Source organism: Schistocerca americana, chromosome 2, assembly GCF_021461395.2.
Source record: "Schistocerca americana isolate TAMUIC-IGC-003095 chromosome 2, iqSchAmer2.1, whole genome shotgun sequence".
Taxonomy (NCBI): Eukaryota; Metazoa; Arthropoda; class Insecta; order Orthoptera; family Acrididae; genus Schistocerca; species Schistocerca americana.
This window is the reverse complement of record NC_060120.1, coordinates 532,058,492-532,078,336: the sequence shown is the minus strand read 5'-3', so window position 1 is coordinate 532,078,336 and position 19,845 is coordinate 532,058,492. Positions and strand designations below refer to the sequence as shown.

At 43.2% G+C, this 19,845-nt stretch overlaps 1 protein-coding gene across 2 annotated transcripts in view; it reads left to right on the top strand.

Annotated features, from left to right (window-relative positions):
- Positions 1 to 377: 377 nt before the first annotated feature.
- The window catches only part of LOC124594979 (probable tRNA N6-adenosine threonylcarbamoyltransferase, mitochondrial), a 99,128-nt gene continuing 79,660 nt past the window's right edge, over positions 378 to 19,845 (top strand). For both annotated transcript variants that reach the window (XM_047133508.1, XM_047133507.1), the window contains exon 1: positions 378 to 669. In XM_047133508.1, coding sequence (XP_046989464.1) covers positions 443 to 669 — 227 coding nt within the window. In that variant the 5' untranslated portion in view covers positions 378 to 442. The remainder of the gene's footprint in view (positions 670 to 19,845) is intronic.

The following is a 19,845-nucleotide window of genomic DNA, read 5'->3' as shown; positions in this document are numbered from 1 at the left end:
ACTGGACCTACCACTGAGCCTTGGGTGATCCCATATATGATTTCTCCCTCCGCGTATTTGGAAACGACGTCACTCACCCTCACCTAGGTCAGTATCGAAACGTTCTTCCCGGGAATCCTTGGCGTTTCTTTCCGTGGCACTTCGTTGAGGGACTATGTGAATGCCGTTATTTCATATGTACAGTATTTTGTAAAGTTTTGACATTTCGTTCAGTTTCGTGACGTCCAGTTCGAGACGACCTTAACATGGTCAATCGTCGATAAGGAATATGTGTAGCCACGGCCGCCTATCTGGCCGTGGTGTGGCGTTAACTTTCCAAGTACATTGGTCTTTGGTGTGAAGTGTGTGGCGTCTGCTATATAGCAACCTTGTGCTAGTCTATTGCGTGTGTGGGAGGAAGTGCGATGGCGGTGAAGCAAAACTGAGGAAGTTTAGCGAAAAGATGCCTCGCATTCCACGTTCAGTTTTTCGGAACATAAAATATGAAATTCAAAAACATTCAAGGAATTCTGTTTGCAATTTTTTCTCACAGCCTACATTTCCGACAAGAGAGAGATGTTTTGTCTTAGGGATCGAGACGAGTTGCGACGATACGGGGTGTGCAATTGTTGATAATAAAGGAAAAATTCTCGGTGAAGCCTTGCATTCCCAGCAGCAAGTGCACCTCGAGTATGTTATTTATTATTCTATAAGAAAGTGCGTTCTGTTATTTAAAGGTGTGCCACTCGCCGCTGTCTAAGCTTGGTTCTCTGCAATTTTCGGTAAACACAAATGATAATTACATCGTTCAAACTTGTGCTACTATCTAATCTAAAGTGGTCATATAGTTGTAATAGGCCATCCAACTTACATGAAATTCATGTGCAATTGAGAATGTGACATTATTGGATGAAATGCCGCAGTTTGTTGACGCTAACATATCCTGTGTCAAAACTTGAAGGCGATTTGATGTATCCTCAGCTATCCCTCACATTTTTTGTGAGTTGCCTTGGGGTACTTTCTGCGCAAGCATCTTTGTCTCTACCAAGCTACTGCAACCTAGAACTTCTGGAACTTGGATACTTTAGTAAAGTCAGCTTACAAGTAAAAATCCCATGAAACTTTATCTAGATGGCCTGTCTGTAAAATTTTTGCCTCGTGCACTACCTTTGAAAACAAAATTGACTATTCCATGATGCTCCAGGATGTGCACCATCAACCATTTCCTTCGTTCTGTCAAGCTTTGTCAAAATATTCTTCGCTTCCCAAATCAATCCAGTGCCTGTATATTATTTATTTGATCTACCCATATAATTTTCAGCATTGTTCTGTAGTAACACATTTCAGAAGTTTCTATTCTCTTCTTGTATATCGACCGTGCATATAATGTATGTCTCTCTTCCAGTCAAATGCCTTCAGAAAACACTTCGTAACATTGAAATCTGTTGTAGATATTAAAATGTTTTTATTTTTCAGAAACACTTTCCTTGTCATTGCCATCTACAGTTTATATCCTCTTTGCTACAGACATAATTATTTTGCTGCCAAATAGCAAAACTCATCTATTACATTTAGTGTCTTATTTCCTAATCTAATTTTCTCCTCTTTGCTCGATGTGGTTGGACTGCATTTTATTGTTTGTGTTTTACTTTCATTGATACTTGCATTATAACCTATTTTCAGGTCACTACCATATCTATTCTGTTTAATTACTCTTCCAAGTCCTTTGATGTGTCTGACAGAATTAGAATGTCATTAGCAAAGGTTATAGATTTTATTTCTTCTCTCTGAACCTTAATTATTTCTCTAAGTTTGCATTGGTTTCTTTTTCTGCTTGAATAACCTGGGAGATGCGTTACACTACAGTCTCACTCCTACCTCAATGACTGCTTTCTTTTCATGACCTTTGACTCTTTATAACTAGAGTGTGTTTTCTGCAAAAGTCATAGATAAACTCTCACTCCCTGTATTTTATTGCTGCTACCTTCAGAACTTTAGAGAGTGTACACCTTTTTTTCTTTTGCAGGAGCCACCAAGTGACAATGTTTGCAGATGTCACAGTAATTTTTTTCGAGTTTTATGCAGACTCAGAATAGATACATCTTATATGTGTGTAAATGATTAAATACATAGGCTACTTGATACAAATTTCAGTGAACTTAATAAGACCACAAAATTGGGTGTTACATCATAATTAATACAAATTTGTAGATTTGACACACATAACCTATATAGACAAAGATTTCAGTTTAGTGTAATGTTAATATTTTTTCATAGAATAAAAGCACTTATCAGTCAGGAAAGATTTCAGTTTCACTTTGATTGAATTCCCTTTGTGACACCTTACTGATGTTGACAATTTGTTGTACCATTTTTGTCCTTTAGTGCGCTGTCTAGGGCCTGTTGATTTTAATTTAGTTCTTTGTCCACATTAGTAACATTTCTTTCTTGTATTGTGCGTATCAGAACATTTGGTTCTTTTGTTTTGATGCGTCACAAGAAAATGTCATTAATTTGTGAAGATATAATACTCCTTACGGAGTCTCTGTACTCTAGTCCATCGATAATCCTGGTTCTCCTTTACTTCAGGGTTAACATTCTGTTAATATGTTGTTAGCAACACAGCCCCATATCTCTATACCGTAATTAATCAGGGGATTACGGAGGTGTCCGATTCCATCCATCTGCTTTGACCCATGACGTCATCAATATGGCAGAAATGGCTATTCTAAGTGTCTCCAATATGGTGCCAATGATGTCACTACGTACACATGGCAACAAACACGAAAATACATGTAAATAAGACAATAACACCTCCATCCTAAAATACAATCAAACTAATGGGACAAGCGCAGGAAATTGAGGTTTTTAGGGAGAGGACAAGCTAAATATAACAGTAAAATTGTTGTACACTGAATTGTTTTTAATCTCTGTTCAGAGACTACGTTTGATTACTTCCTAATCAAGTGTAGTTTACTACTGGTTTTATAATTTAATTGGATACCTAAAACAAACTTCTCACCAACTGGCTGCAAGAGAAGACATGTAACGATACTGAAATTTGCAAGCTTTTGGAGCCAGTCGCTCACTCTCCTAGCAGAAGGGTTGAAATGGAAGGGAAAGAGGTGAAAGAAAAGGACTGGTGAGGTGTAGGAAATGGGGAGAGTTTGGAAAAGTTTCCCATAACCTAGGGTCAGGGGAGGCTTACCAGAGTAGATGAGAAGTTGGGGACTGCACTGGATATGTTTTGAAAACCTGAGAGTTTAAAAGTGGAAGGTATTATTGAAGACAGAGATTACTGTAAAATATTGTGGATGAGTTAATAAGAGCAGAAAGCTAATTGCATTGCATGTGGGGGGGGGGGGGTTAAATAGACATGTCAGAAAATAAAGCACAGCGGGGTTGGTCACAGGGGTAGGAACCATAGGGTACGAAAATGGGTGCAGAAGTAGTATAGTCTGACAAGGATATTGTGGAGATTGCGAGGGTGATGAAAGACTGTTCTGGGTGTGGTGGGCAAAACGTTGGACAGAATGGACCTCATTTCAGGCCATGATTTTAGGAAGGTAAAGCCTTGTTGAAGTAGCTGATTAATACATTCGAGACTTGCATAGTACTAAGTCATAAGAGGTGCAGTTGTCAGTTGGTTTTTGGGGGGATTAGCAGTATCAGGATTGGATGTCATGGCCTGGGAGATCTGCTTTTGAACTAGGCTGGTGAGGTAATTATGTCCAGTGAAGGCTGAGGTGAAAATTGTGGTTTATTGCTGCATAGTGTCTGCATCTGAACAAATGCATGTGCCTCGAATGTCAACACTATGTGGGAGGCAATGTCTGACATCAAAAGGATGGTAATTGTCAAAATGTGAATATTGTTGTTTACTTTGTAGTTTTAATGTGAACAGAAGTGTAGCTGACCCTTGGTGAGAATGTGGCTAGCCTCACCATGAGTCAATATGGCAGAGATATTGTCAACATATCTAAAACAAACCAGGGATTAAGGCTTATGGATCCCATGAAAGCACCCACCCTTGAAAAGGTTAGCGTAGGAAGGAGCCATCCTGGTTTCCATGGCTGTGCCCCTGATATGTTTGTATGTCTGCCCCTCAAAGGTAAAGTAGTTGTTGGTGAGTATAAAGGTGATTAAAGTGAGTAGGAAGGGCATCATAGGTTTGGAATCAGGTGGGCACTGATTGAGGAAATGTTCAGCAGCAGAGAGACAAAGTACATGGGGGATGTTGGAATAGATGGAGGTGGCATCAGTGGTGTGAAGCAAGGTGTGTGGTGGGAGTGGGATAGTCAAAGATTTCAGACAATGTAGGAAATGTTTAGCATCTTTAACCCTTTTGCTGCGGTGAACTTCTCTAGAAGTCGGGAGCGAATGTGCCACTCAGCCAGCGGACTGCTGCAGCAGTCGAGTGCAGCCCGTGCCGCCCAGCCGGTGGACAGCTGTTGCAGTTCCACCTTGCATCATATTTCTTCGCTTCAGTACACTCGACTTGTGTGGAAGTCTGACCTATGCACCATCTAGCGGCATTGTTCAAAGTCTGTAGTTAACAACAGAGTCACTGGAGTGATGTGTTGTTAACCTCAGTTAGTTTCTACTAGAAGTGATACGACAGATAAGCGATATACTGTGGAGGAAGCTCTTTCTCTCATACTGGGTAGTGACTTTGTAGTTGAAAGTGACTCATCGTCCAAACCTGATGATGAACATGAAACACCTATAGTAGCTGCTTCTACATCAGGTACACGTGCTACTCCAGGTGTTCCATTGACATCCCCAGACTTGGATTTGTGCACAGGCACAATCTGCAGTATCAAAAACGTGTGATTTGCATAAATATTTTCCCGAATAAATGTGCGATATAAAGTCCAATAATTGCGGTAACACTGTTAGTGTGAAAGCAGGACAGAGTGGCGCTGCAGGGAGCGCAAAAAATGCAGCGTACAGCAGACACGGCCAGGCGGGACTGGCGCTCATCCACAGTGCACGACACAACAATCATGGCACCATTGTAAAAGGGTTAATATAGCAGGGAAGTCATTGTGCCATAGGTTGTAGGTGTTGATCAACTAATGTAGATACACGTTTAGTGGGTGCTCTGAAGCTACCACCTATGGGGCGACATGGTGACTGGGTTTGTGGATCTTAGGAAGGAGGTAAAAGGTGGGGGAGTGTGGTTTGGACGGAGTAATGAATTCTGTGGGTTGAGATGTTAGTCCTTGTGAAGGCCCTGAGGTTGTAAGGAGGGACAGGAGGCTAGTTTGTATCACAGGGATGCGACCTTGAATGCAGATACTGTACGTAGAGGTCTTAGACAGCTGGGATAGACCCTGTTTTTACGTGCTCTTGTCGTTGAAGTACAACAGTGGTAGATCCATCGTCTTCTGAGAGAACCCCCCATGGGGCTTATGGTTTTCATGAGTTTGTGCGTGGTGCACACAGGATGGAAGCTACTGCTGCCCATTCTTTCTTCCTGGGTTGCATTTCCTTCCCCGTACCATCCCTGTCCTCGCCCTTTTCCCGCTGTCCCCTCCTTCCCTTCTCTCGGTGCTCCTACTTATGTCGACGTGGCTGTCCTCCTGGTTTTTTATATTCCTTCTGGTTCTTGTTCCCCTTGCCTTTTCCTTTTTAGCCTTCCATTTCGGCATTTTTGATTCCACTTTTGGGACTGACCTCCACTTCTAAATTTCCTCTCTGTAGTGTGAGGCATTTGGGGAAGACTCCCTCCCTAGCATCTACAGTGTGGATCCCTCTCCCTCCTTCCCCTCTTCCTTCCCTGCCATAACCTCCCCCACCTTTCTAGGTCACCAGAAGGTGTAGCCAGTCCGGGTGGTGGGGCTGTAATGTACCCATCTGGCTGAGCCCCCTGACAAAATAGGGATCATCTTTCTGATACCTGAGCTGTTGCCTCACTGTGTATGCCTAGCGCTGGTTGCTTGTTATTCTGGAGCATTGGAACTCCCAGAAATGGCTGCTACGCCAGATAGCCTTGCTGTAGGTGGGTGGTGCTGACAGATGGGAGTGGACAGTATTGGGGAAGATGCTTTGCGTATGAATATGTTAAGCTCCAAAAAAACTGGGCATTATTGTACAGCCCTCTCTTCAGTTGGTAATGGATCATTTAATGCTGCTTCTTATGACTATGTAGCCTCCCCTTCCCTGGCTACATGCTGGGAGGTTGGCCAGGCTTGCTGGCTTGGGGTGAAACACTTTCCCCACTACGTGGCGTACACTGGTACTGATGGGGACACGTTCAATTCCACCAAGCCTTTTTTTTCGGAAAATATTGAGGGGAAGCTTGGTGACGTTGGGTCTCACAGCAAAATTCAGTTGGGTTCACTATTGATCAAAACCACTTAAAACTACTTTGCTGCCCAATCTGCAGCCCTTTGCACTTGTGACCATCTTGACAACATCCCAGTGTCTATCATTCCTTAACAGTCTTTGAAAATGGTTCAAGGAGCCATTTTTCATATGGATCTCATCCTTCAAACTGATGAGGAACTCCAGGCCAATCTGGAACGACAGGGTATCCATTTTGTTCGACATTTTCAGAAAGCTCATATGGACAATTGCATCATTACTGATGCTTTTATTCTGGCATTTGAGGGAGATACCCTCCTGGAGAAGATCACGGTTGTGTGTTATCAGTGTGACGTGAAGCTGTACCATGTAATGTTTTCGGTGCTTCTGTTTCAGGCACATGACTTCGCATTGTATGGCGGACTCTCAGTGTGGTGAATGTGAATGGGCACTCCATAAGGAGAGCCTCTATGTTCCACTCCCCATGTGTATTAATTGTCATGACTCTCCATGCTTGCCAGTTTGCCTGGTTTATAAGAAGGAAAAGAAGATACAGCAGTGTAAGTCCCTTGACTGTTTATCGTACACTGAGGCTCGTCAGATATATGACTGACTTTACCCTGTGTCAGCAACATCTAATTTTGCCTCTATTGTGTTCTTTCCCCCTCCTCCTTACAGCAGTCTTGCCCCCTCTCCTCTCCCCCTCTCCTACAGTTCCAATGCCCTCCTTTTAGGGGGCCGCTGCCCTCCCCGACTAGAGAAGTGTCCCCCTCCTCTAGCGCTCACCGATGATGGGGCTCCCAGCCCGAGCACCTCCATCTGGCGTCTCCCAGGCTGGAGGCTTGCTGCCACAACTCGGCCAGCGGAAAGGAATGAGAGAATCGACATGAAGTGGTCACTGTTGCAGAGGTCATTGTGTGGCAACCAGTGTAAGGAAGGAAGAAGGTGAAGGGAAGTGAGTGAAAGGTCAATGGCAGAGAAAAGTCGCCTGCTCTCTCTCAGTTGTGGATCTTGCAGAACCTGCTCTCCCTCTGTTCCCTTCCCTCCTCAACCTATGGAATAGAAGAAGAAGGAACTAAGTCCCAGCACAAGCCTCTCCCCCTGGGGCTGTACAGTGGTACAATATTCTGCCTCACAACTGGAGTCTGATCTATTATTTGTGGATGTTGCCCCATCCCTATTGGTGATGGATGATGACCCACTGGCGTGATTGGCTTCAGACCATTCGCATCCCATTTGGATCCCATTCTGCACTTATTCAATGGAACTTTAATGGATATACCTCCCGGATTTGCAATCTTTTATTTCCTTTTACTTGACAACTGGGTTTGTTCTACAGGAATCTCATTTTACTCATGCTCACTCACCAACCATTCGTGGGTTCAGAGCTGTCTATTGGAACCAGACAAGCCCTTTGAGAGCTTTCAGGACATTTGCGCATTGATCCATATGGACATTGTTGGTACATGGATTCTCCTTCATACCACATTGGAAGCGGTTTCGTCCAGGTCCACTTGGACTCTGTGGTCACAGTTTGCAATTTCTACTCTTCTGACAGCGCCCTACACCTGCTGCTCTAACTGTCCTCCTTCAGAAACTATCCCCTCCCTCCTCCTCCTTGGAGAGTTTAATGCCCATCACCCTTTGTGGGAAAGTGCTTCTTCGTCCAGTTGGCAGTTCCTCAATGACCAGTTTCTTGTGGTCCACACCCCGTACCTTCTTAATGATGGTTCCCTAGTCATTTTAATGCTGCATTTGACACTTTCTCTGCCATTGATCTTTCATTCACTTCCCTTCCCCTTCTTCCTTCCTTACACTGGTTGCCACACGATGACCCCTGCGGTAGTGATCACTTCCCATTGATTTTCTCACTCCCTGTCACCTCCTGATGGTCAGGTTATCCTGGTGGGCTGATTGGTGTCTATATACCTCTCAAGTCGTGTTTACACTCTCTTTGTGAGGTTGAATTGATGAAGTCATTTGTGATTTGTCGGATAAGGTAATCTGCTCAGCCAGTATTGCTATTCCCCTCTTGATGGGCCCTGTACGCCACCGGCCAGTTCCATGGTGGACCACAGTCATTGCCACCGCCATCCTTGATCATCGTCACACCTTGCAAAATCTTAAGCAACATCTGTCCTCCACCAGCCTTATTATCTTGAAATGTCTTCAAGACAACAAAGGACAAAGCCTGTTACTTATTCAAACAGAGCAAGCAGGTGTGTTGGGAACGCTTTGCCTCCTCCCTAAGTTCTTCTGTTCGTTTGGGCTGCAGTCCACACCCTCTAAGGTTGTCAGTGGCAGTCTTCTATTTCGGTCCTTGCCCTACCAGGTGGACTTTGTATGAATCCATCAGTTTTCACAGAACATCTTGTGACCCATTTTGCAATGGCATCTGCATCAGCCTCCTACCCTGCCGCCTTCCTCATATGGAAACAGTGGGCTGAAGCTTCCCACTTATGTTGTACCCCTTGTCAGGCGGAACCATACATTGAACCTTTTATTGAATGATAACTTCTTCTGATTCTTCTGACCCTCTCTTCTTTCCACAATTCAGCCCCTCACCATGATTCCATATATAACCAGTTACTTCAAAACCTTAATCCTCCACAATGACAGTATCACTTCTGGATATTTACCCGTATTTAACTCCAAGGCATTTTCCCCTCTTAAAGGGTTGACAGTACTGTCCTTCCTGTTCTTAAGGCTGGTAAGAATTTGCTGTCCCTTGATAGTTACCACCCAATCAGTCTGACCAATGTTCCCTGCAAGTTAATAGACTGGATGGTGGCTTGTCGGTTCAGTTCGGTCCTTGAAACTTGGGCCTTCTATCTACTTGCCATGTGGCTTTCAATAGGGTTGGTCTTTTATTGATCATATGCTTTGACTGGAAACTGCAGCCCTTTTCTCAGTGTCACCATCTTGCCACAGTTTTCGTCACTCTTCGTAAGGCCTGTGACACAGATTTCCATGATCACATTCTACTTACAATCCATCAGTGGGGTCTTTGGAGCCCCCCTCCAATTTTTATTCACCAGTCCCTGTCCCCAAGTCTTTCAGGTTCATGTTGACACCTTTCTCAGCTCTCCGGAGACTCGGGAGAATGGTGTTCCACAGGGCTGCATACTAAGTGTCCATTTTCTTATTCCTATTAATGAATTTGTGGCCTCTGCAGGACCCCTGCTCTGTACCCTGCTTTCTATGTGGTTGATTTCAGTATCTGGGCTAGCTCCCACTCGGTGGTCTCTGCAGAGCAACAGCTCCATGGTGCCTTCTGGCACTCTTCCACATGGACACTCTCGCACAGATTTCAGTTCTCTCCCATTAAGTCGAGGGTGGTGCATTTCTGTTGCCGCATTATGGTCCATCATGATCTGGAGCTCTACCTTGATGCCCAACACCTGACCATGGTCCCCCAGTTATGTTTCTCAGGTCTTCTTTTGGACAACAAGCTTATTTGGTTGACTCATATCTGCCTTCTGAAGGTTAGTTGTTTTTAGAAACTCAATGTCCTTTGGTTCCTTGCTATACCTTTTGAGGTGTGGATCATTCGACCCTTTTCTGTCTTTATCAGGCATTAGTTCTGTTTCATCTGGACTATGGTTGTCAAGTGAATGGATCAACTGCCTCTTCAACGCTTCTCCTTTTGGACACAGCACACCATCGTGGTATCATGGTATCTGTTTAGCCACCGGCACGTTTTGTGCTAGTCCTGTCGATAGCCTTCTGATTGATGCTGGGATCCTTCCCTTTTCGGTTCAGCGCTCCCAGCTCCTGGTTTCCTATGCCATCATCTTCTCCTGCTCACCCTTCCTATTCTGTTCTTTCCATGGCTTTGGGACATCCCTCACCTGCCGTCCTCCACCTGCCGTCCTCCATCTACATCTACGTGATTACTCTGCTATTCACAATAAAGTGCCTGGTAGAGAGTTCAGTGAACCACCTTCAAGCTGTCTCTTTACCGTTCCGCTCTCGAACGGTGTGTGGGAAAATCGAGCACTTAAATTTTTCTGTGTGAACCGCGATCTCTCTCATTTTATCATGATGATCATTTCTCCCTATGTAGATGGGTGCCAACAGAATGTTTTCGTGATTGGAGGAGGAAACTGTTGATTGAAATTTCATGAGAAGATCCCGTCGCAATGAAAAATGCCTTTGTTTTAATGATGGCCACTCCAATTCACATATCATGTATGTGGCGTTATCTCCCCTACTTCGTGATAATACAAAATGAGCTGCCCTTCTTTGTACTTTTTTGATGTCATCCGTCAGTCCTATCTGATGCGGATCCCACACTGCACAGCAATACTCCAGAATAGGGCGGACAAGTGTGGTGTAAGCAGTCTCTTTAATAGACCTGTTGCACCTTCTAAGTGTTCTGCCAATGAATTGCAGTCTTTGTTGGCTCTACACACAACATTATCTATGTGATCATTCCAATTTAGGGTGTTTGTAATTGTAATCCATAAGTATTTAGTTGAATTTACAGCCTTCAGATTTGTGTGACTTATCGCGTAATCGAAATTTAGCGGATTTCTTTTAGTACTCATGTGAATAACATCACACTTTTCTTTATTCAGGGCCAACTGCCACTTTCCACACCATACAGATATCTCATCTAAATCATTTTGCAATTCATTTTGGTCATTTGATAACTTTACAAGACGGTAAATGACAGCATCATCTGCAAACAATCTAAGACGGCTACTGAGATTGTCTCCTATGTCGTTAATATAGATCAAGAACAACAGATAACCTATAACACTTCCTTGGGGAACGCTGGATATTATTTCTGGTTTACTCCTTGACTTTCTTTCTATTACTACGAACTGTGACCTTTCTGACAGGAAATCATGATTCCAGTCGTACAACTGAGGAAATATTCCATAGGTACACAGTTTGTTTAGAAGACGCTTGTGAGGAATGGTGTCGAAAGCCTTCTGGAAATCTAAAAATATGGAGTCAATTTGACATCCCCTGTCGATAGCACTCATTACTTCGTGAGTATAAAGAGCTAGTTGTGTTTTGTTAGAACAATATTTTCTGAATCCGTGCTGACTACGTGTCAATAAATAATTTTCTTCGATGTACTTCATAATGTTCGAATACAGTATGTGTTCCAAAACCATACTGCGAATCAACGTTAGTGATATGGGCCTGTAATTCAACAGAGTACTCCTACTTCCCTTTTTGGGTATTGGTGTGACCTGATCAATTTTCCAGTCTTTAGGTAAGGATCTTTCTGTGAGTGAGCAGTTGTATATAATTGCTAAATACGGAGCTATTGTATCAGCATACTCTGAGAGGAACCTGACTGGTATACAATCTGGAGTGGAAGCCTTGCTTTTATTAAGTGATTTAAGCTGCTTTGCGACACCAAGGATATCTATTTCTATGTTTCTCATCTTGGCAGTTGTTCTTGATTGGAATTCAGGAATATTTACTTCGTCATCATTGGTGAAGGAATTCCGGAAAACCATATTTAATAACTCCGCTTTAGTGGCACTGTCATCAGTGACTTCACTGTTGTTATCGCGCAGTGAAGGTACTGATTGCGTCTTGCCACTGGTGTGCTTTATGTATGACCAGAATCTCTTTTGGTTTTCTGCCAGATTTAAAGACAGAGTTTTGTTGTGGAAATTATTGAAAGCATCTCGCATTGAAATAAGCACTATATTTCGAACTTCTGCAAAACTTTGCCAGTCTTGGAGATTTTGCGTTCTCTTAAATTTGGCATGGTTTTATCGCTGGTTCTGCAACAGCGATCTGACCCGTTTTGTGTACCGTGGGGGATCAGTACCATCACTTATTAATTTATGTGGTATATATGTGGTATATATCTCTCAGTTGCTGTAGATACTATCTCTTTGAAATCGTTCCACAACTTTTCTACGCTTAAATGATCCGATCGGAAGGAGTCCAGACTGTCTCTTAAAAAGGCATTAAGAGCATTTTTATCAGCTTTTTTAAATAGATATACTTTGCGTTTATTTTTGATGGTGTTGCGCTCTGCCTTGCTTCTCTCTGCCATGATCTTCATCCCCTCTCCTTGTCCTCTATCCCCTGTTCTCTCCCAACCACCCGCCCTTGGTTAGTTCCTTGGCTCTGGTTTCGGATGGATCTCTTCGAGGGTCTGAGAGCATCTGTCGCTCCAATGGTGTTTCATTGTTTGTTCCACCTCCTGTTACGTGAGTTTCCCAATGCCATTGTTTTTTTGGCTCTAAATCCTCCAGTCATGTGGGATATGCCTTCACATGTCTTGTTGTCATGGAACATCATGGCTTGCCTGCCATGTATATGGTGTTTACTGTTGAATTTATGGCCATCTATTTGGCCCTCTGCTTTATTAAATGATCCTCACCCCCAGGAGGCTATCGCTTGGTGTTTTCTCGGCCACCCCTTGGTCTCTGACATCCAAAGTCTTCTTGCCAATCTTGGTGATGCTGCTTGACTTCCTTTGGGTTTCCGGGCATTTAATGAACTTGCTGATTGTCTGCTGGGGGGGGGGGGGGGGGGGATAGCCACCTACTCACCCTCCTCTGTGACCCCTCCAGGGACAGATTTGTGGCTTTACATCAAATATCTTTTTGTTCAGTCATGGGACAACTCTTTGGGGCCCTACCCTTTTGATCAGTAAACTTCGTGCAATCAAGGAGACACTCTTCGTATGGATTGGTTATAGAGGTCTTGGCATTGCCTCCACACGGGCCTGATTCTCTCTCCTCTTTCCTTACGTTTTGTCTGGTCTTTTGTGCCCTTTTGTTTCCCCTTTTTTTGTCTCCTTCCCGTGGTGTTGTCGCATTGTGTCGTGATCATGGCATGGTGTGTTCTTTCTCTTCCGTCTGTCCCAGTGCTCTTTTTACCTCTTTGTTTGACCATTTTCCCTTCTATTTGACTGGACTGTGCTGTTGTGTTTTTCCTCCCTTGGTTTCTACCACCGATGACCTCACTGTTTGGTCTCCTCTCTGAACAAACCAACTGCTGAGAGGATAATCATGGGGTCATCACTTTTTAGAAAATGAAGAACCTGGAGTTCTGCAGAGGGCAGGTTTGGGCCATGTTATAAGAAACTGAGGAAGGATTTTATTGTGTATAAAACTGATATAGTTGATATAGTTGACTCCTCATAGGTATATACCTAGAAATCTTCATTTGTCCATGTTTATTGCTTCTATTCTGCCTATATTATTACTCCATTAAATTTAGCTCTCATAAGAATGAATAGCATTATTCATTATAGTAATACACTCCTGGAAATGGAAAAAAGAACACATTGACACCGGTGTGTCAGACCCACCATACTTGCTCCGGACACTGCGAGAGGGCTGCACAAGCAATGATCACACGCACGGCACAGCGGACACACCAGGAACCGCGGTGTTGGCCGTCGAATGGCGCTAGCTGCGCAGCATTTGTGCACCGCCGCCGTCAGTGTCAGCCAGTTTGCCGTGGCATACGGAGCTCCATCGCAGTCTTTAACACTGGTGGCATGCCGCGACAGCGTGGATGTGAATCGTATGTGCAGTTGACGGACTTTGAGCGAGGGCGTATAGTGAGCATGCGGGAGGCCGGGTGGACGTACCGCCGAATTGCTCAACACGTGGGGCGTGAGGTCTCCACAGTACATCGATGTTGTCGCCAGTTATCGGCGGAAGGTGCACGTGCCCGTCGACCTGGGACCGGACCGCAGCGACGCACGGATACACGCCAAGACCTTAGGATCCTACGCAGTGCCGTAGGGGACCGCACCGCCACTTCCCAGCAAATTAGGGACACTGTTGCTCCTGGGGTATCGGCGAGGACCATTCGCAACCGTCTCCATGAAGCTGGGCTACGGTCCCGCACACCGTTAGGCCGTCTTCCGCTCACGCCCCAACATCGTGCAGCCCGCCTCCAGTGGTGTCGCGACAGGCGTGAATGGAGGGACGAATGGAGACGTGTCGTCTTCAGCGATGAGAGTCGCTTCTGCCTTGGTGCCAATGATGGTCGTATGCGTGTTTAGCGCCGTGCAGGTGAGCACCACAATCAGGACTGCATACGACCGAGGCACACAGGGCCAACACCCGGCATCATGGTGTGCGGAGCGATCTCCTACACTGGCCGTACACCACTGGTGATCGTCGAGGGGACACTGAATAGTGCACGGTACATCCAAACCATCATCGAACCCATCGTTCTACCATTCCTAGACCGGCAAGGGAACTTGCTGTTCCAACAGGACAGTGCACGTCCGCATGTATCCCATGCCACCCAACGTGCTCTAGAAGGTGTAAGTCAACTACCCTGGCCAGCAAGATCTCCGGATCGGTCCCCCATTGAGCATGTTTGGGACAGGATGAAGCGTCGTCTCACGCGGTCTGCACGTCCAGCACGAACGCTGGTCCAACTGAGGCGCCAGGTGGAAATGGCATGGCAAGCCGTTCCACAGGACTACATCCAGCATCTCTACGATCGTCTCCATGGGAGAATAGCAGCCTACATTGCTGCGAAAGGTGGATATACACTGTACTAGTGCCGACATTGTGCATGCTCTGTTGCCTGTGTCTATGTGCCTGTGGTTCTGTCAGTGTGATCATGTGATGTATCTGACCCCAGGAATGTGTCAATAAAGTTTCCCCTTCCTGGGACAATGAATTCACGGTGTTCTTATTTCAATTTCCAGGAGTGTAGCTTGTTGAAATGAAATGAATGAAATGATCGTATGGCATTGTTGACTGGGAGGCCCCAATGAATGAATGAATCAGATCTTTAAAAAGCACATTATTTATAGTCATAAACAGTGGTTTATGACTAATCTGCTCATGTTCCTTTATCTGTTTTCTGTTCCACTTTAGTGTATTTTTGTATCAGCTATATTTTCTTGGTATTTCATTGTGTTACCATTTTCTTATGATTTTCAGTTTCTGACTGAAATTTTTGACATGCTGTTGTATGGGCACTAATGACTGTTACTAATTAGTGCACTAAAATGAAAGACTGAAGAACTAAGAAACATGCCTTGAGTCTCTGATTGGCTGCAATGATAGCTCAAGTTGAAGGCTTTGAAATGAACACAAAATAAAATCTGTATACAGAGTGTGCAGGGAAGCTAAGCCTAAATGGTTGCAGAAAAATGTAAATGAAAAGAAAAAAGGAAATTATCTCACGACACATTCAGCATATAGAAAAACCAATTTACAGCATATAAAAAAGCCAATTTACAGCGTTCAGTTACATTAAAAGTGAAGGTCTGAACATTAAGAGTGCAAGAGAAATTCCACTGTTAAAAACAGAGTACAACCATTCCCATTTTATTAAATATTTCTCTTGGCTGTCAGACTAATGAGAGAATATGGGTGGTGATTACATCCTGATCTGTAGACAGTTATTGAATTTTACTATGTGCCTGAACTGACCTGTGCACTGCTTCCTGTGCTTAAAGGATTTATGTTTAACAATATTTCTGAAATGATAAGTCACATGTTGAAAATACAGTTCATAGTTGGTCCATAGTTTGTCTCACACACAGTCTCATAGTACTTGTTCCATCTAGCCACAATGGAAAGTTTAACTTGAGAATTACATTCTCAAGAATTAAACAGACTCACTGTCTCACATAATAATTTCTTCCAGTATCTGATAATGTTGATAGGCACCTTAACATAATTCAAACTTCTCCATGTCATTAATGGCGGGCCTCCATGTAATATTCCACAATGTCTCATCCACTTACAACTTTCAATACTTTGCAAATATTCGTACAAAACTTCTTCCACATTTATACAAATGTTTCCTTTATACACTGTGCTACTCAAAACCTTAGTTATGCAAATACTTATACATAAACTTAAAACTTTCTCCAACACTGAGGCCACAGGCCATCCTTCACTGCCTGCCTATCCAACTCTAAACTGCCTCTCTTGCATTGGCCAAGCACATGTGATCTAATTTGGAACTCTCTGTCTGTTAGTGTGAATCTGTTCCTTATGGAAGGCCAACAATATGGCATACACTGGAAATGGTGGCTGTGACCAATTGCTAGTAAGGGCGTTGACAATGGTACCATTACAACAGGAGAGAACAGGTAGGTGGAAAAAGCACGTTGTAGGCCTCTAGGGGCGGGGCAGTCTGCTATTGTGATAGAAGAAAAAATAAATGCAAGTTGATTTTGGAGACATAGGGGACCTAATATGAAAGTCCAAGTTTGGTAGAACTTAGGAAGACTTGTGACCTAATAGGATAGGAGTGAAGATTACGTTCCTTCAAAATTCCTGTAATCATTTTTGGAAGTAGCAACCAAATGACTGTTCAGTTTGGTGTATGGCATTGATGAGACTGGAAACATATGATCAGACTTTCGGAAAAATATGACGACGACACAGTCATGAAGATATAATGGGCAGATAAATGCGAGAACTGTTGTAAGTCAGGCATCCTAGTTTTTAACATGAATAACATCTAGAAGAATGAATATGGAAATTGAGGGTATATTAGGCAATGATCAGTTTTTCATTAGATAATAGTACCAAATGGCAGTTCTGAGGCTGCACTTGATAATGGAAGCAAAACTTTAGAAAAATCAAGACCCCTTCATGGGAGTTGTCAACAAAGAAAAAAGTTTTAAGGACATCCGAAATTTCCAGGAAAGTAGGTGTAAGCTATAGGGAAAGATGGATGATTATGGAATGACTACGATGATGATAGAGGGAGCTGCAGAGGATAAAACAGAAGGGGAAGTCAGGCACTGGAATGTATCTAATAAAGAATTGAATATCAAACAAAGGAAACTCCAGGTAGGAATATCAACAATGTAGGAAAAGACTAGGAAAAGACGCTTACTGTAAAGAAGACACGTCAAGTTGCAGACAGGCACAACTGACGAAGACTGTGGCAAGAAGCATATGTGAGTGACTTTTAATTGTGCCTGTCTGCAACTTGTCATGTCTTCTTTACGGTAAATAATTGAATATGTTTGGTGTTAATGCTACCCTGTTTACTCAGTAGAGGAAGTCATGGGATGTTGCATCAAATCAGAGGAGTGACAAGGGGAAAAAAGTCTTCTACAATGGGACCATGTAATGGTCAAGTTGGTTGCCAGCGTGGCGTGCCCTACTAAGATATCCAAATAAGAAGCAAGCTGCACAACAGCCATAAGGAATACTGCTCATCCTTCCATTCTCTACCTTACTGGAGGAACTGGAAACTTGAAATGAGAGTCCATTCTCCACTAGTACGTTATTTTTTATGAGGTTGCGTAATTAAAACTGGTAGAAACATTGGACTTTTTTGAAAAACCATTGTGACTGGAAACCTGGAAAATTTATATTGTATTCTTCCTATCGGAGCCTGTATGATGGATAATGTTTTGAATGAGATAGAGCTCCTTCTCCCTGTTGCCTAGTTGTTTGATTACAAATGTCACACTCTCTCCTCTCTTTTGTTTAAATTTGTCCTTTCCTGACTTATGAGAATCAGGATTAAAGTTACTGTTGGTATATACACAGATGGACATAGAATTTACTGTTGTCAGAAAGTGTCCAAAGAGTCATCATAATCAAAATATGGACTACATGTCAAACCAAATGGGAAAATAAATGATAGATGGGATGGTGTAAACATGTTAGGTGACAGCTACATTCAACTGCATAATTGTAAATGACATAACAACATTCATTCTCCAGTTATTTATGAAAAAAAGTGTAGATTGTATATTGTTTGAATGGTGACTGACAGCAGAGCAAACACTGTTCTAACATAATCAGACAATTGAGAATCCAGGATGGAATATTGACATTATTATGAAAAGAATAGAGTGCTACTCACCATATAGCAGAGATGCTGAGCTGCAGACAGGCCCAACAAAAAGACTGTCAAACAAGCAAGCTTGCAGCCGAAAGACCTCCTTCCGAATTGGAAAGAAAACACACACACACACACACACACACACACACACAAACACACACGCTACTCATACATGCCTGTGTGTGTGTGTGTGTGTGTGTGTGTGTGTGTGTGTGTGTGTGTGTGTGTGTGTGTGTTCTTTCTAATTCGGAAGAAGGCCTTTTGGGCACAAGCTTACTTGCTTGACAGTCTTTTTGTTGTGCTTATCTGTGACTCAACATCTACACTATATAGTGAGTAGCAATCTATCCTTTTCATAATGGAAAATGTGGAAAAATGTAAGTTAATGCGGATGAGTAGGAAGATCAAACCTGTAATGTACGGATACAGTATTACTAGTGTTCTGCTTGACACAGTCGAGTTGTTTAAATATCTTGTGTGTAACATTGCAAAGCATATGAGATGGAACGAGCATGTGAGAACTGTGGTAGGGATGGTGAATGGTCGACTTCTGTTTATTGGAAGAATTTTATGAAAGAGTGGGTCATCTGTAAAGGAGACCACATGTAGGATGCTGGTGTGACCTATTTTTGCGTACTGCTTGAGTGTTTGGGATCCATACCAGATCAGATTGAAAGAAGGCATCAAAACAATTTAGAGGCGAGCCGCTAGATTTGTTATCGGTAGGTTCGAACAATGTGTAAGTGTTACAGAGATATTTCAGGAACACAAATGGGAATCTCTGAAGGGAAGGCGATGTTCTTTTCAAGAAACACAATTGGGAAAATTTAGAGAACTGGCATTTGAAGCCAGACTGCCAAATGATTCTACTGCTGCCAGCATACATTGCGCTTAAGGACCATGAAGATAAGTTACGAGAAGTTAGGGCTGATATGGAGGCATATAGATAGTCATTTTTCCTTTGCTCTGTTTGCTAGTGGAACAGGAAAGGAAATGACGTAGTGGTACGGGGTACCCTCCACCACGCACTGTGTGTTAGCTTGCGGAGTGTCTGTGTAGATGTACATGTTGTCACTGTTCTTGCATATTAAAACATATACTGAATTCACCACTTGTCACGTTGATGAGTGATATCTTTCTAAGCTTCTTGGCTATGAGATTGTGAATTGATGAATGCATTTTCATACTATTTAATGGTATGGAGAGTACTGTGCAAAAATGGAAATAAGTGGAATTACAGGATCCCTTTCAGTTATTGTCATGCTTCCTTGTTCACAAAACATAAGTATTAACCACAAATAAAAAAATTAACTCTTGTCAAGCTACTACATACTGTTTTGACTCAAGTTACACCTAACATGCTGAAATTAACAGGGAATTTACTACTTTCTGGTTTTAGTATTTATTCGGTTAGAATGATATTTGTCATAGAATGGCATCTTCTTTTTCCATGTTGAGTGAAAACCGTTGCTGTATTTTTTTGATCACTTGCATTTCTCGGCCAGAGTGGCCGAGCGGTTCTAGGCGCTACAGTCGGGAACCGCACGACCGCTACGGTCGCAGGTTCGAATCCTGCCTCGGGCATGGATGTGTGTGATGTCCTTAGGTTAGTTAGGTTTAAGTAGTTCTAAGTTCTGGGGGGCTGATGACCTCAGCAGTCAAGTCCCATAGTGCTCAGAGCCATTTGAACTTCCGTTTCCAGTTACATATGATTGTGATCTCTGTTTGGTTGAAGTGAGTGGCTCTTTAAGTGAGTAAGGACCTCAGTTTTAGTAA